The sequence below is a fragment of the Heterodontus francisci genome, chromosome 46 (assembly GCF_036365525.1).
Source record: "Heterodontus francisci isolate sHetFra1 chromosome 46, sHetFra1.hap1, whole genome shotgun sequence".
NCBI lineage: Eukaryota > Metazoa > Chordata > Chondrichthyes > Heterodontiformes > Heterodontidae > Heterodontus > Heterodontus francisci.
Window position 1 is genome coordinate 19,999,313 of NC_090416.1, and position 12,620 is coordinate 20,011,932.

Sequence of the window (12,620 nt, forward strand, 5' to 3'; positions counted from 1 at the left end):
CCGGGTCACTGGAGCTGTGAGGCTGTGGTGCTAACCACAACCGCTCTGTTGCTGTTGATTCGCAGAGTTCTCCTTGCACTGTTTCTACTGAAATCAGTTAACTCCCCACCGACTAGGAACATCGGACGCGAGTAATTTCAATAAACTGATCCAGGAACCTGTGTGTGAGAAAGAGACACAAAGATAGCAGAAGACAGAGTAAGCTGCGTGTGAGAGAAAGACAGAAAGGGAGCCGAGCCGAAGTTAAAAGCTGTCAAAAGTATTTTTTTTTTTTTAAAGTGATATTTTCATGTAAAAAGCTTCATGAAACAGTTCAATGATTTCTTGGAAGTCCGTTATCTAGGTGCTACTTCATGCCAAAAGCACTCCCTCTAAACATAGAGAGGTGAGTTATATTGAACTTAAAAGGCACTCAAGCTTTTTAAAGATTTTTATTTCTTTTGAAAATCTATACAAAATGGTGTTACATTTATACAAAATGTGTCTTAAGAAAAGCAGCAGAATTAGCTGTATTACAATCTCACCCAGCAACTGGCAAATATAAAGCTGAAAACTTTCTTTTAAATATCATTTATACATGGGATTTTAAAAATAGATCACAGCCCAATCTTCCAGGGTTAGGCTGAAAGACTGGTGGATGAAGTTACCGAGTGTGGGACAGGGGACAGCTACCCAGTACCAGAGAATAAAGACCTACATTCAGGTTTCACAAGGCTGATTCCTCACACCAGGGATCTGAAAACCTTGGCTTTTTCCCTGCCTTAGAAGAATGTATCCAAGATGATCATGGAGCAGGAAGCCAGATGGTTAATCGAAAGGGTAGATGTGAGAAAATATTAAATGTAAGTTGAGTGAGTAAGACTAGGATACAGAATCAAAGGCAGATTTAGGAAGAATATTGGGAGGTATCTCTGTGGGGAGATGGGTCAGCACATGGAATGGTAGATCAGTGGAATACTTTAAAAATCAACTGGATGTTGCTTTACCGGGAGGAGAATAAAAAAATAGGGAAGTTGACAGTTGGCAGGACAAGAGCAAAGACTCACTCTGCTCCCAACATTGACATCACGTCACCAAAATCCACAACTTATTCTGCCACATCTACCCTGCAACAACAGGGACTCAGCAGCAGGAACCCTGGCTGATTTCCCCCCTCACTCTGACCCAGGGGTCACTGGACAGTGACCAGGAGCAGGAACCCTGGCTGATTTCCCCCTCTCTCTAACCCAGGGGTCAGTGGACAGTGATCAGGAGCAGGAACCCTGGCTGATTTCCCCCTCTCTCTAACCCAGGGGTCAATGGACAGTGATCAGGAGCAGGAACCCTGGCTGATTTCCCCCTCTCTCTAACCCAGGGGTCACTAGACAGTGATCAGGAGCAGGAACCCTGACTGATTTCCCCCTCTCTCTAACCCAGGGGTCAGTGAACAGTGATCAGGAACAGGAACCCTGGCTGATTTCCCCCTCTCTCTAACCCAAGGGTCAGTGATCAGGAACAGGAACCCTGACTGATTTCCCCCTCTCTCTAACCCAGGGGTCAGTGGACAGTGATCAGGAGCAGGAAACCTGGCTGATTTCCCCCTCTCTCTAACCCAAGGGTCAGTGATCAGGAACAGGAACCCTGACTGATTTCCCCCTCTCTCTTACCCAGGGGTCACTGGACAGTGATCAGGAGCAGAAACCCTGACTGATTTCCCCCTCTCTCTTCCCCAGGGGTCACTGGACAGTGATAAGGAGCAGGAACCCTGGCTGATTTCCCCCTCTCTCTCTCTTACCCAGGGGTCACTGGACAGTGATCAGGAGCAGGAACCCTGACTGATTTCCCCCTCTCTCTAACCCAGGGGTCACTGGACAGTGATCAGGAGCAGGAACCCTGGCTGATTTCCCCCTCTCTCTAACCCAGGGGTCACTGGACAGTGATCAGGAGCAGGAACCCTGGCTGATTTCCCCCTCTCTCTAACCCAGGGGTCAGTGGACAGTGATCAGGAGCAGGAACCCTGGCTGATTTCCCCCTCTCTCTAACCCAGGGGTCAGTGGACAGTGATCAGGAACAAAAGCCCTGACTGATTTCCCCCTCTCTCTAACCCAGGGGTCAGTGGACAGTGATCAGGAACAGGAACCCTGGCTGATTTCCCCCTCTCTCTAACCCAGGGGTCACTGGACAGTGATCAGGAGCAGGAACCCTGGCTGATTTCCCCCTCTCTCTAACCCAGGGGTCACTGGACAGTGATCAGGAACAGGAACCCTGACTGATTTCCCCCCCTCTCTCTCTAACCCAGGGGCCAGTGGACAGTGATCAGGAACAGGAACCCTGGCTGATTTCCCCCTCTCTCTAACCCAGGGGTCACTGGACAGTGATCAGGAGCAGGAACCCTGGCTGATTTCCCCCTCTCTCTAACCCAGGGGTCACTGGACAGTGATCAGGAGCAGGAACCCTGACTGATTTCCCCCTCTCTCTAACCCAGGGGTCAATGGACAGTGATCAGGAGCAGGAACCCTGGCTGATTTCCCCCACTCTCTAACCCAGGGGTCAGTGGACAGTGATCAGGAACAGGAACCCTGACTGATTTCCCCCTCTCTCTCTAACCCAGGGGCCAGTGGACAGTGATCAGGAACAGGAACCCTGACTGATTTCCCCCTCTCTCTAACCCAGGGGTCAATGGACAGTGATCAGGAGCAGGAACCCTGGCTGATTTCCCCCACTCTCTAACCCAGGGGTCAGTGGACAGTGATCAGGAACAGGAACCCTGACTGATTTCCCCCTCTCTCTCTAACCCAGGGGCCAGTGGACAGTGATCAGGAACAGGAACCCTGGCTGATTTCCCCCTCTCCCTAACCCAGGGGTCAGTGGACAGTGATCAGGAACAGGAATCCTGACTGATTTCCCCCTCTCTCTAACCCAGTGGTTTGTGCGGAGCAGGTTGAATGCAAAGCATACTATTAAATGTTACAATCCAGTACAGTACTGCAGTGAGCTACCCAAACTTCATAAATATCTTAATCTAGTTTCAAAATGCCACTGATGTTTACCAAAATAGAGGAAGTTATTGAAAAAGCTAATCTTTCATAAACAGCATATTTAGTTAAAAAATATTTAGCCTCTCTTTCCCTATTCGACCTCTCTCAGCTTTTGTATCAATGGAGTTTACATAATAAACAGCAGAGTGTTTCTAGAGAGGACACACTCATTTATCACCAGTTCCACAGCATAATACATGGGAAGAGTGCGAATGGCAATTCAGCCTGAGGCTTCCCCGGGGGGGGGAGAGGGGGTGGAGGGAGAGGGTTAATGTTCCAGCTCAATTAGAATTGAGAAAAGATCATTTATCGGAATCATTAACCCCATCTCTCTCTCTCTACAGATGCTGCCTGACCTGCTGAGTGTTTTGCAGCATTTTCTGTTTTGAATTTTAGATTACCAGCTCCTGCAGTATTTTTCTTGTGTCTCAGCCACTTCTCTTCCTGGCTTGTTACCCAGAACTTTAATCTCAGCCCAGTATATTTCACCAATAGGCTGCTGTTTTTGAAAAGGTTTTGGACCAATTCTGAATCTTCAATTAGTGGACGAGACCCTGTCCCCTACAAATCTCAGCAGCATGGTTTGCACAGCTGTTAAGATCCAGCTGTTTTCACCAACACAAGTTCCATCACTTCAAAAGTGATTAAATTGCTAAAGCACTTTCAGATGTGGCTGCTTGATCAGCTGAGATATAAATGTAACTATTAATGTTTGCAATGTCCAGGGTGTAATTCTAGTTACACAATATGCATGATAATCTCAACAGGTCTGAGCTCAGATGTACAAAGTTTGGAGGGGGAAGGTGGAGATGGATTAGGACCAGAAACATGTCCCATTATTAAACCTAATGGACTGGAGGAGTTAGGTACTGTTATAGTAGCTTTCTGTGCCACTGGGAGGAGGTCCATTATCAATCAATCCAGCTGCCTGACAGTCTCCAGCTCCACACCCCACACCTTTACAAAGTAGTATCTCAAAGCAGAAATCATAGTTAACAGTCTTCCAAGTTTAATGAGAATGGGAATCCCTTTCAAAGTAAATGCTTGGAAGTATTCTGCTGCTGAACACTTTTTAAAGGATAACAATTCTCCTGCACTATAGCCGGAGGTCACAGACCCCACTCCCAAACAGATCCTGAATTCCTGGTTCCATGTTTGCTAAATACAGCCGTCTGGAATGAAACAGAGAAAAGTCTAAGCACTGGACCCAAGATGTACATTGGCCCCCAACAGTCAGCTACTCACTGAGGTACTTGGTTTCAAGCTCACCATCATGCACAGCCCGTGCCTGCATAGCAAAGGAGCCAGTGCCAGGAAAGCTGCCTCCCTTCCTCCCTCACCCAGTGATGGAGCAATGAAGCATGTTTCCCATTTCCCACAGTCACATTACTCTAGTCAATGCTCTGTGATGTGGTCCTCCTGCCCATTCGTGACTAGCTCGAGACAGCCCATAATACCTCACTGGAGGGGAATGCCACCTATCTACGTGGGGGCTGGGGTTAAATCCATGCAAATTTATTCAGTATTGACTTTGGACACGGAAATGCCAGCAATGTTGCGAATGGGACTGCAGGCAGTCCTTGAAACTATCAACTCCATCTAATCACAGCCACTGCACTTTGATTCCTTGTGCAATAACAGAGAAGCCAGCATTTGCAGAATCATTCTGGAAGTAGCTGGTCGACTCTGACATTAGACTTTCAGTGTGGGCACGGAAATGGGAAAAGGAAATGGAATTTGGAGTTTGAGAGGGAACACGGGAATTATGGAAGGTTGAGTGACTTGAGTAAGGTTTATGGGATTTTGAAAGGAACTTACGAGTGGGCAGGGAAAGAGCACAAGAGCAGCAAGAAAGCGAGCGTGCGAGAGAGAGAATTTTCTGTTGATGGGCGAAGGGGATATAAACTTTAAAATCAGAGCCAGTCCAGTCAGGAGAGGGGTTAAGAAAGACTTCTTCACAGAAAGGGTGGTAGAATGCATGGAACACTCTCCCACTAGAAGCAAGCTCACTTAATAATTTCAAAGCGGAGATGGATAGATTTACGCTAGTATTAAGAGATATGGAGCCAAGGCCGGTAGATGGAGTTAGTCAGCCATAATCTGATTGAATGATGAATGGATCTACTCCCAGAACAATACTTCCTGAAAGGGAACTGAAATGTGAGGTTAAAATGCTGGTGGAGGGAAGGGTTAAGCATAGTTCAATTGGAGCTGGAGCTGACTGAGCTGGTGATCGTTGATGCACATGTAAACAATCCATCACGTTCACAGTCCTTACACCTTAATGAAGAGAGCCCCAGCGACCAGGGAAAACCCAAGGATCAACATGATGACTTTGCAGATTCGCTGATAGGAGGAGTTGAGCTCATGTGGCAGGATCTCCAGGAAGGTGATGTAGATAAAGGTTCCCGTGGCCACTCCCTCCAGCACACTGCGGACTAGCTGGTGGCTGGAATCCTCAGTCAGGACGATGCCCAGCCCAATCCCTAGGGGGGACATGACAGCGAAGGTGACAATGCAGCAGACCACTGCCGTCCACTTCAGCCGGCTCTGCACCAGTTTCAGGGTCAGGCTGAAGGCAATGATGCACTTGTGGACTGAGAGGGCGATGCAGATCTCCACCACCTTGGAGCTGGCCTCCTGGAGCCCCACGGCCAGCCCTTCAAATACAGAGTGCAGAGAGAGTGCCAGGACCAGGACGAAGCAACGGATGGCAGAGTGGGAGTTGAAGTCCACATGCAGGTGCGGCCCGGCCTCCTCGCGATGAGACCCGCTCTCACCCAGGCCGAGGTGATGCTGCGAGCGCAGGTTCCCGCTGGTCGAGCTGCCCAGCAATGCCCGGGTCTCCTCAAGGTTGCTCGATTGATCCTGGTATGTCAGCACAATCTGCTCCATGATCAGGACCAGGAAGAAGCCCATCGCAATAATGAACTCTGGCAGCGGGAACTGCAGCTGTAACACACAGAAAAACATAACGGAGTACAGAGCAAGCTGTGAGACACACACAGTGCGGAGCAGTCTGACAGGCACACCTGCGCGCGCACACAGTGCGGAGCAGTCTGACACGCACACAGCAAGTACGGAGCAATACCAGGTTTGGTTCACAGGGCAGATCCAGCACAGGTTAGATACAGATCTCTGGACAGTATCAAGGGAGCTTTACTCTGTATCTAACTCCATACTGTACCTGTCCTGGGAGTGTTTGATGGGGACAGTGTAGAGGGAGCTTTACTCTGTATCTAACCCCGTGCTGTTCCTGTCCTGGGAGTGTTTGATGGGGACAGTGTAGAGGGAGCTTTACTCTGTATCTAACCCCATGCTGTAACTGCCACCTCCATCGTGACACCAAACATGTCTTTCTCTCTCCTTGCAACATTCCCAAGGGACTGTTCCCTCCACCCCTCTGTCACCCCCCAACATTTTCTACCTTTCCTATGACACCTTTCCATGCAATCGCAGGAATTGCAACACCTGCCCTTTTACCTCCTCCTTTCTCACCATCCGAGACCCTAAGCACTCCTTGCAAATGAAATAGCAATTTACTTGTACTGCTTTCAATGTAGTATACCGTATTCGCTGCTCACAATGCGGTCTCCTCTACATCAGGGAGACTAAACGCAGACTGGGTGACTGCTTTGTGGAACACCTCCATTCAGTCTGCAAATGTGGCGCAGTGGTTAGCACTGCAGCCTCACTGCTCCAGGGACCCGGGTTCGATTCTGGGTACTGCCTGTGCGGAGTTTGCAAGTTCTCCCTGTGTCTGCGTGGGTTTTCTCCGGGTGCTCCGGTTTCCTCCCACATCCAAAAGACTTGCAGGTGATGGGTAAATTGGCTGTTATAAATTGCCCCTAGTGTAGGTAGGTGGTAGGGAATATGGGATTACTGTAGGGTTAGTATAAATGGGTGGTTGTTGGTTGGCACAGACTCGGTGGGCCGAAGGGCCTGTTTCAGTGCTGTATCTCTAAACTAAACTAAAAAATAAAATAAATAAAAATAAAAATGTGAACCGAGCTTCCTGTCGCTTGTCATTTTAATTCTTCACCTTGCTCCCACTCTGACATTTCTGTCCTTGGTCTCCTACTGTGTTCCAATAAAGCTCAACACAAGCCTGAGGGACAGCACCTTATCTTTCGACAGGGCACTTTAAAGCCTTCCAGCCTTAACACTGAATTCAACAATTTTACATCATCACCTCTGCTCTGCCCCAGTGTTTTTGTGGGGGTTTTTTTTTTTGCTGGTTTGTTTTTTCTCCTCCCCCACATCTTGTTACTTTCTTAATCACTTTACTTTGAGTTTGGACAGCTGCTAACCTGCCATTTACACATCATCCATTACTTGTCCCATTACCACTCCCTCTGGCTTTGGACCATGAAACCTTTTGTCATTTCATCTCTCCTGCCCTCCGTCCTGTGACAGACCTTCCCTTTTGTTGTTCTTCACCCACCACCCCCACAATTCCACTTGCTCAAAACTGATTACATTTCTAACTTTTCCCAGTTCTGACGAAGTGGACCTGAAACATTAACTCGGGTTTTTCTCTCCACAGATGCTGTCAGCCCTGCTGAGTGTTTCCAACATTTGTTTCAGAATTCTCTTGGGTTTGAAAGAATGAGAGGTGATCACATTGAGATGTATGAAGAATGAGCGGACTCAACAGGGTAGATACTGAGAGGCTGTTTGCCCCTGGCTGGTGAGTCTAGTTTTGTTTAGTTTGGAGATAGAACTAGGGGACACAGTCTCAGGATAAGGGTTGGTCATTTTGGACTGAGATGAGGAGAAATTTCTTCACCTCAGAGGGTTGTGAATCTTTGGAATTCTCTACCCCAGAGAGCACTGGCCGCTCAGTTGCTGAGTATACCCAAGACTGAGATACATTTTTGGGTACGGAGGGAATGGAGGGATGTGGAGATAGGGCAGGAAAGTGGAGATGAGGTAAAAGATCAGCCATGATCTTATTAAATGAGAGCAGGCCCAAGAGGCTGTATGTAAATGTATGGACTACTCCTTATTCTATTTTGCACATTGTTAATTCATCCAACAAAATAAGCCCTGACTTCTATTCAGAGCAAGCGTGTTGTTGTGGTGCAATTGTTGAGAATGAGTTGAGTAATTGACGGGAAGGTCGGACAACACCTGCAAACACGAGACCAGCAGTGACCTTCCTGCCCGGAGATAGAGAACCACAAAATGGCAGTTTCTCCATATGGGGTGAATCACCACTGATATAATGCAATAACAAGACAGCTGCTCAGCACTGTCACACCGATACACTGATAGTATATAACCGAGAGGGCAAAACCCAAGCCTCCTGCACCTCCCCCAATCTTTGAATTTGTAACAAATGGGAGTTGGAAATTCAGTGAGAAGGGCATTAGAGAAATCAATCTGATGGCCTGGGTTAGGGATCAGTCATGGTGTTGGAGAGGAAAATGTGCAAGATGGCAATCTTGGCGAGGTAGAAGATGTGGCTGTCTCAGGAGGTACAGGGGCTGAATTGCAACATAGTAAAGTGCAGAGACGTGGAGCACAGAGGGAACGTACCGGTCAATGGAACCAAAGGAAGAGTAGAGGTTGAAAAGGGACAGCGAGCTATGATGCTGATCCCACAGTAGATTTAAAGTCAGTCAAAGACACAGTGAATGCAAAAGACTCAGAATGTGTCACTTAAACCCAAATAAAAAGGGAGTCTGACCAACACCACCTGTCAAAGTTAGTCATTTCCTCACTCTGCCCAATTGTGTCATTCCATAACCAGTAATACAAATCACCATCCTTCCCAGCCACCAGAAATCCACATAACCAACAACACTGCGGTTGGGTTTTTCACCCAAAGACTAGTCATCAAATTTTCAGTCCAATGACTGATCGAGTAGCTAAGTCAGTAGATGGCGACACAAATCACAGAACAGAGCACTGCCGACACAAATCACAGAACAGAGCACTGCCGACACAAATCACAGAACAGAGCACTGCCGACACAAATCACAGAACAGAGCACTGCCGACACAAATCACAGAACAGAGCACTGCCGACACAAATCACAGAACAGAGCACTGCCGACACAAATCCCTCCCAAATGCAGCAGCGTATGGGTTTTACAGGGCACACACTGTTGGACAGTGGGAGGACTCTGTGGCATCTGTCACTGTTTATTCTGACTCAATTCACTGTGCTGTGCTTTGTTCAGTGACAATGTGGCTTGGTGGCTAGTACTCTCCCCGAAGTCAGAAAGTCATGGGCTCAAATCACACTCTAGAGTTTTGTGCACATAACCTAGGTTGACCTGCGCAGTACAGTACCGAGGGAGTGTTGCACTGTCGGAGGGGCAGTCTTTCGAATGAGATGTTGAATTGAGTCCCTGTCTGCTGTCTAAGTTGAATGAAAAAAGTCCTCTGATATTGTTAAAAGCAGTGGATTTCTCCCTGGGGTCCTGGGTCGAGATTTTGCCCTCAGCCAACATCAGTAAAACAGATGATCCAGTTATTAACTCACAGTGGGAACTGCCACATCTCCTACGTTCAAACAGTGACTACCATTCAAAAATACTTCATTGGCTGTAAAGTGCTTTGGGATGTCCTAAAGTTATGAAATGGCGCTATAGAAATGCAGGCTGGGCTGCTGTGGGGAGAAAAAAAACTGTGACAGATCTGAGATGTCAAACTGGCAGGTTAGTGCTCAGGGTGAATGTGTACTCACTGTGATTTTCATCTTGTCCAGCACTGCAGCCATGTCAGACAGGTAGTCTGGAAGCAGATCCAAGAGACAGGTGGCTAGGAATACACCACCAGCCAGGCAGCTGAGGAGACTGAGAACACGCCGCTGACCTGTTTGCAAAGGATTAAAAAGCAGGGAGGGGGAAAAAAAACATTCAAAATCCAAATTAAAGACAAAATGCTGTGAAGCTGACACAGAACTCGTTTTCAGGAGAGCAGAAGAGCACACGGCTCCTCAATTCAACATTGATCAGTCACGCGAGGGGAGGGGGGGGGCAGCGAGGGGAGGGGGGGCAGCGAGGGGAGGGGGGGCAGCGAGGGGAGGGGGGGCAGCGAGGGGAGGGGGGGCAGCGAGGGGAGGGGGGGCAGCGAGGGGAGGGGGGGCAGCGAGGGGAGGGGGGGCAGCGAGGGGAGGGGGGGCAGCGAGGGGTGGGGGGGCAGCGAGGGGTGGGGGGGCAGCGAGGGGTGGGGGGGCAGCGAGGGGTGGGGGGGCAGCGAGGGGTGGGGGGGCAGCGAGGGGTGGGGGGGCAGCGAGGGGTGGGGGGGCAGCGAGGGGTGGGGGGGCAGCGAGGGGTGGGGGGGCAGCGAGGGGTGGGGGGGCAGCGAGGGGTGGGGGGGCAGCGAGGGGTGGGGGGGCAGCGAGGGGTGGGGGGGCAGCGAGGGGTGGGGGGGCAGCGAGGGGTGGGGGGGCAGCGAGGGGTGGGGGGGCAGCGAGGGGTGGGGGGGCAGCGAGGGGAGGGGGGGCAGCGAGGGGAGGGGGGGCAGCGAGGGGAGGGGGGGCAGCGAGGGGAGGGGGGGGTAGCGAGGGGAGGGGGGGGTAGCGAGGGGAGGGGGGGTAGCGAGGGGAGGGGGGGTAGCGAGGGGAGGGGGGGTAGCGAGGGGAGGGGGGGTAGCGAGGGGAGGGGGGGTAGTGAGGGGAGGGGGGGTAGTGAGGGGAGGGGGGGTAGTGAGGGGAGGGGGGGTAGTGAGGGGAGGGGGGGTAGTGAGGGGAGGGGGGGTAGTGAGGGGAGGGGGAGTAGTGAGGGGAGGGGGAGTAGTGAGGGGAGGGGGGGTAGTGAGGGGAGGGGGGGTAGTGAGGGGAGGGGGGGTAGTGAGGGGAGGGGGGGGAGGGGGGTAGTGAGGGGAGGGGGGTAGTGAGGGGAGGGGGGGGTAGTGAGGGGAGGGGGGGGGGTAGTGAGGGGAGGGGGGGGGTAGTGAGGGGAGGGGGGGTAGTGAGGGGAGGGGGGGTAGTGAGGGGAGGGGGGGTAGTGAGGGGAGGGGGGGTAGTGAGGGGAGGGGGGGGAGTGAGGGGAGGGGGGGAGTGAGGGGAGGGGGGGAGTGAGGGGAGGGGGGGAGTGAGGGGAGGGGGGGTAGTGAGGGGAGGGGGGGTAGTGAGGGGAGGGGGGGTAGTGAGGGGAGGGGGGGGAGTGAGGGGAGGGGGGGGAGTGAGGGGTGGGGGGGTAGTGAGGGGAGGGGGGGAGGGGGGGAGTGAGGGGTGGGGGGGTAGTGAGGGGAGGGGGGGTAGTGAGGGGAGGGGGGGTAGTGAGGGGAGGGGGGTAGTGAGGGGAGGGGGGTAGTGAGGGGAGGGGGGTAGTGAGGGGAGGGGGGTAGTGAGGGGAGGGGGGTAGTGAGGGGAGGGGGGTAGTGAGGGGAGGGGGGGGTAGTGAGGGGAGGGGGGGGTAGTGAGGGGAGGGGGGGGAGTGAGGGGAGGGGGGGGAGTGAGGGAGGGGGGGGAGTGAGGGGAGGGGGGGAGGGGGGGAGGGGGGGAGTGAGGGGTAGTGAGGGGAGGGGGGTAGTGAGGGGAGGGGGGGGAGTGAGGGGAGGGGGGGGAGTGAGGGGAGGGGGGGGAGTGAGGGGAGGGGGGGGAGTGAGGGGAGGGGGGGGAGTGAGGGGAGGGGGGGGAGTGAGGGGAGGGGGGGGAGTGAGGGGAGGGGGGGAGTGAGGGGTGGGGGGGTAGTGAGGGGTGGGGGGGTAGTGAGGGGTGGGGGGGTAGTGAGGGGAGGGGGGGGTAGTGAGGGGAGGGGGGGTAGTGAGGGGAGGGGGGGTAGTGAGGGGAGGGGGGGTAGTGAGGGGAGGGGGGGTAGTGAGGGGAGGGGGGGTAGTGAGGGGAGGGGGGGTAGTGAGGGGAGGGGGGGTAGTGAGGGGAGGGGGAGTAGTGAGGGGAGGGGGAGTAGTGAGGGGAGGGGGGGGAGTGAGGGGAGGGGGGGGAGTGAGGGGTGGGGGGGGAGTGAGGGGTGGGGGGGTAGTGAGGGGAGGGGGGGTAGTGAGGGGAGGGGGGGTAGTGAGGGGAGGGGGGGTAGTGAGGGGAGGGGGGGTAGTGAGGGGAGGGGGGGTAGTGAGGGGAGGGGGTCCGGCCTTTGCCATCTTACCTGCGCTCCCCGCCCCACCGGCCACTGCCGCTCCCCGGACCGCGCACAGAGGCAGGAGGCCGCTCAGCACCGTCAGCACCAGCAGCAGAGCCAGCGAGGCCAATTTCACCTCCAACCCGGGGCTCATCACCAGGCCCACCCCCGGCTCCAAAGGCACCTTCCCCGGACCCGCTTCAGCCATGGCTCAGGCCTCTGCTACCATCAGCTGTCCAGTCAGCGAAACAGTGGCCCAGGCTCGGCCCGGCCTCGCTCCGGCTGAACTTTTCTGTATCAGTGCCGACTGAGAGATCCCTTCCTCCCGCCTGACCTCCCACTCGACACCGGCTAACTCCAGGCCGCGGTAAGAGGGCGGGATACAAGCTGTCCGATTGACATCAGCCTCATCCAATCAGCATAGGCCTGCATTACTGATTGACATTCTACTTCAGCCAATTAGCGACCAGGGAAGTGGAGGCGGGGATTCTGGTCAATGCTGATGACGTCCTATGATAATCAGCCAAGAGGAGTGGGCGGAGCTCTGTGTTGTGGGCGGGGTCACTGGG

The 12,620-nt window shown here is 53.1% G+C and overlaps 1 protein-coding gene across 1 annotated transcript; it reads right to left on the reverse strand.

Annotated features, from left to right (window-relative positions):
* Nucleotides 1-418: 418 nt before the first annotated feature.
* On the reverse strand, nucleotides 419-12,456 carry LOC137356810 (zinc transporter ZIP1-like). The gene is made up of 3 exons (XM_068022601.1): nucleotides 12,079-12,456; nucleotides 9,714-9,841; nucleotides 419-5,969 (listed from the first exon to the last, which is right to left on the reverse strand). The coding sequence occupies exons 1-3, from the start codon at nucleotides 12,257-12,259 to the stop codon at nucleotides 5,292-5,294; spliced, it is 987 nt and encodes a 328-aa protein (XP_067878702.1). The 5' UTR covers nucleotides 12,260-12,456; the 3' UTR covers nucleotides 419-5,291.
* Nucleotides 12,457-12,620: the final 164 nt, after the last annotated feature.

Excerpts from the sequence above, each read along its gene's own strand:
- LOC137356810 (XM_068022601.1), bottom strand. The coding sequence starts at position 12,259 with ATGGCTGAAGCGGGTCCGGGGAAGGTGCCTTTGGAGCCGGGGGTGGGC. Across the intron at positions 9,842-12,078 it reads CGGTGGGGCGGGGAGCGCAG|GTCAGCGGCGTGTTCTCAGT; the intron begins GTAAGATGGCAA and ends CTTTGCAAACAG. Across the intron at positions 5,970-9,713 it reads TGGACAAGATGAAAATCACA|CTGCAGTTCCCGCTGCCAGA; the intron begins GTGAGTACACAT and ends TGTGTGTTACAG.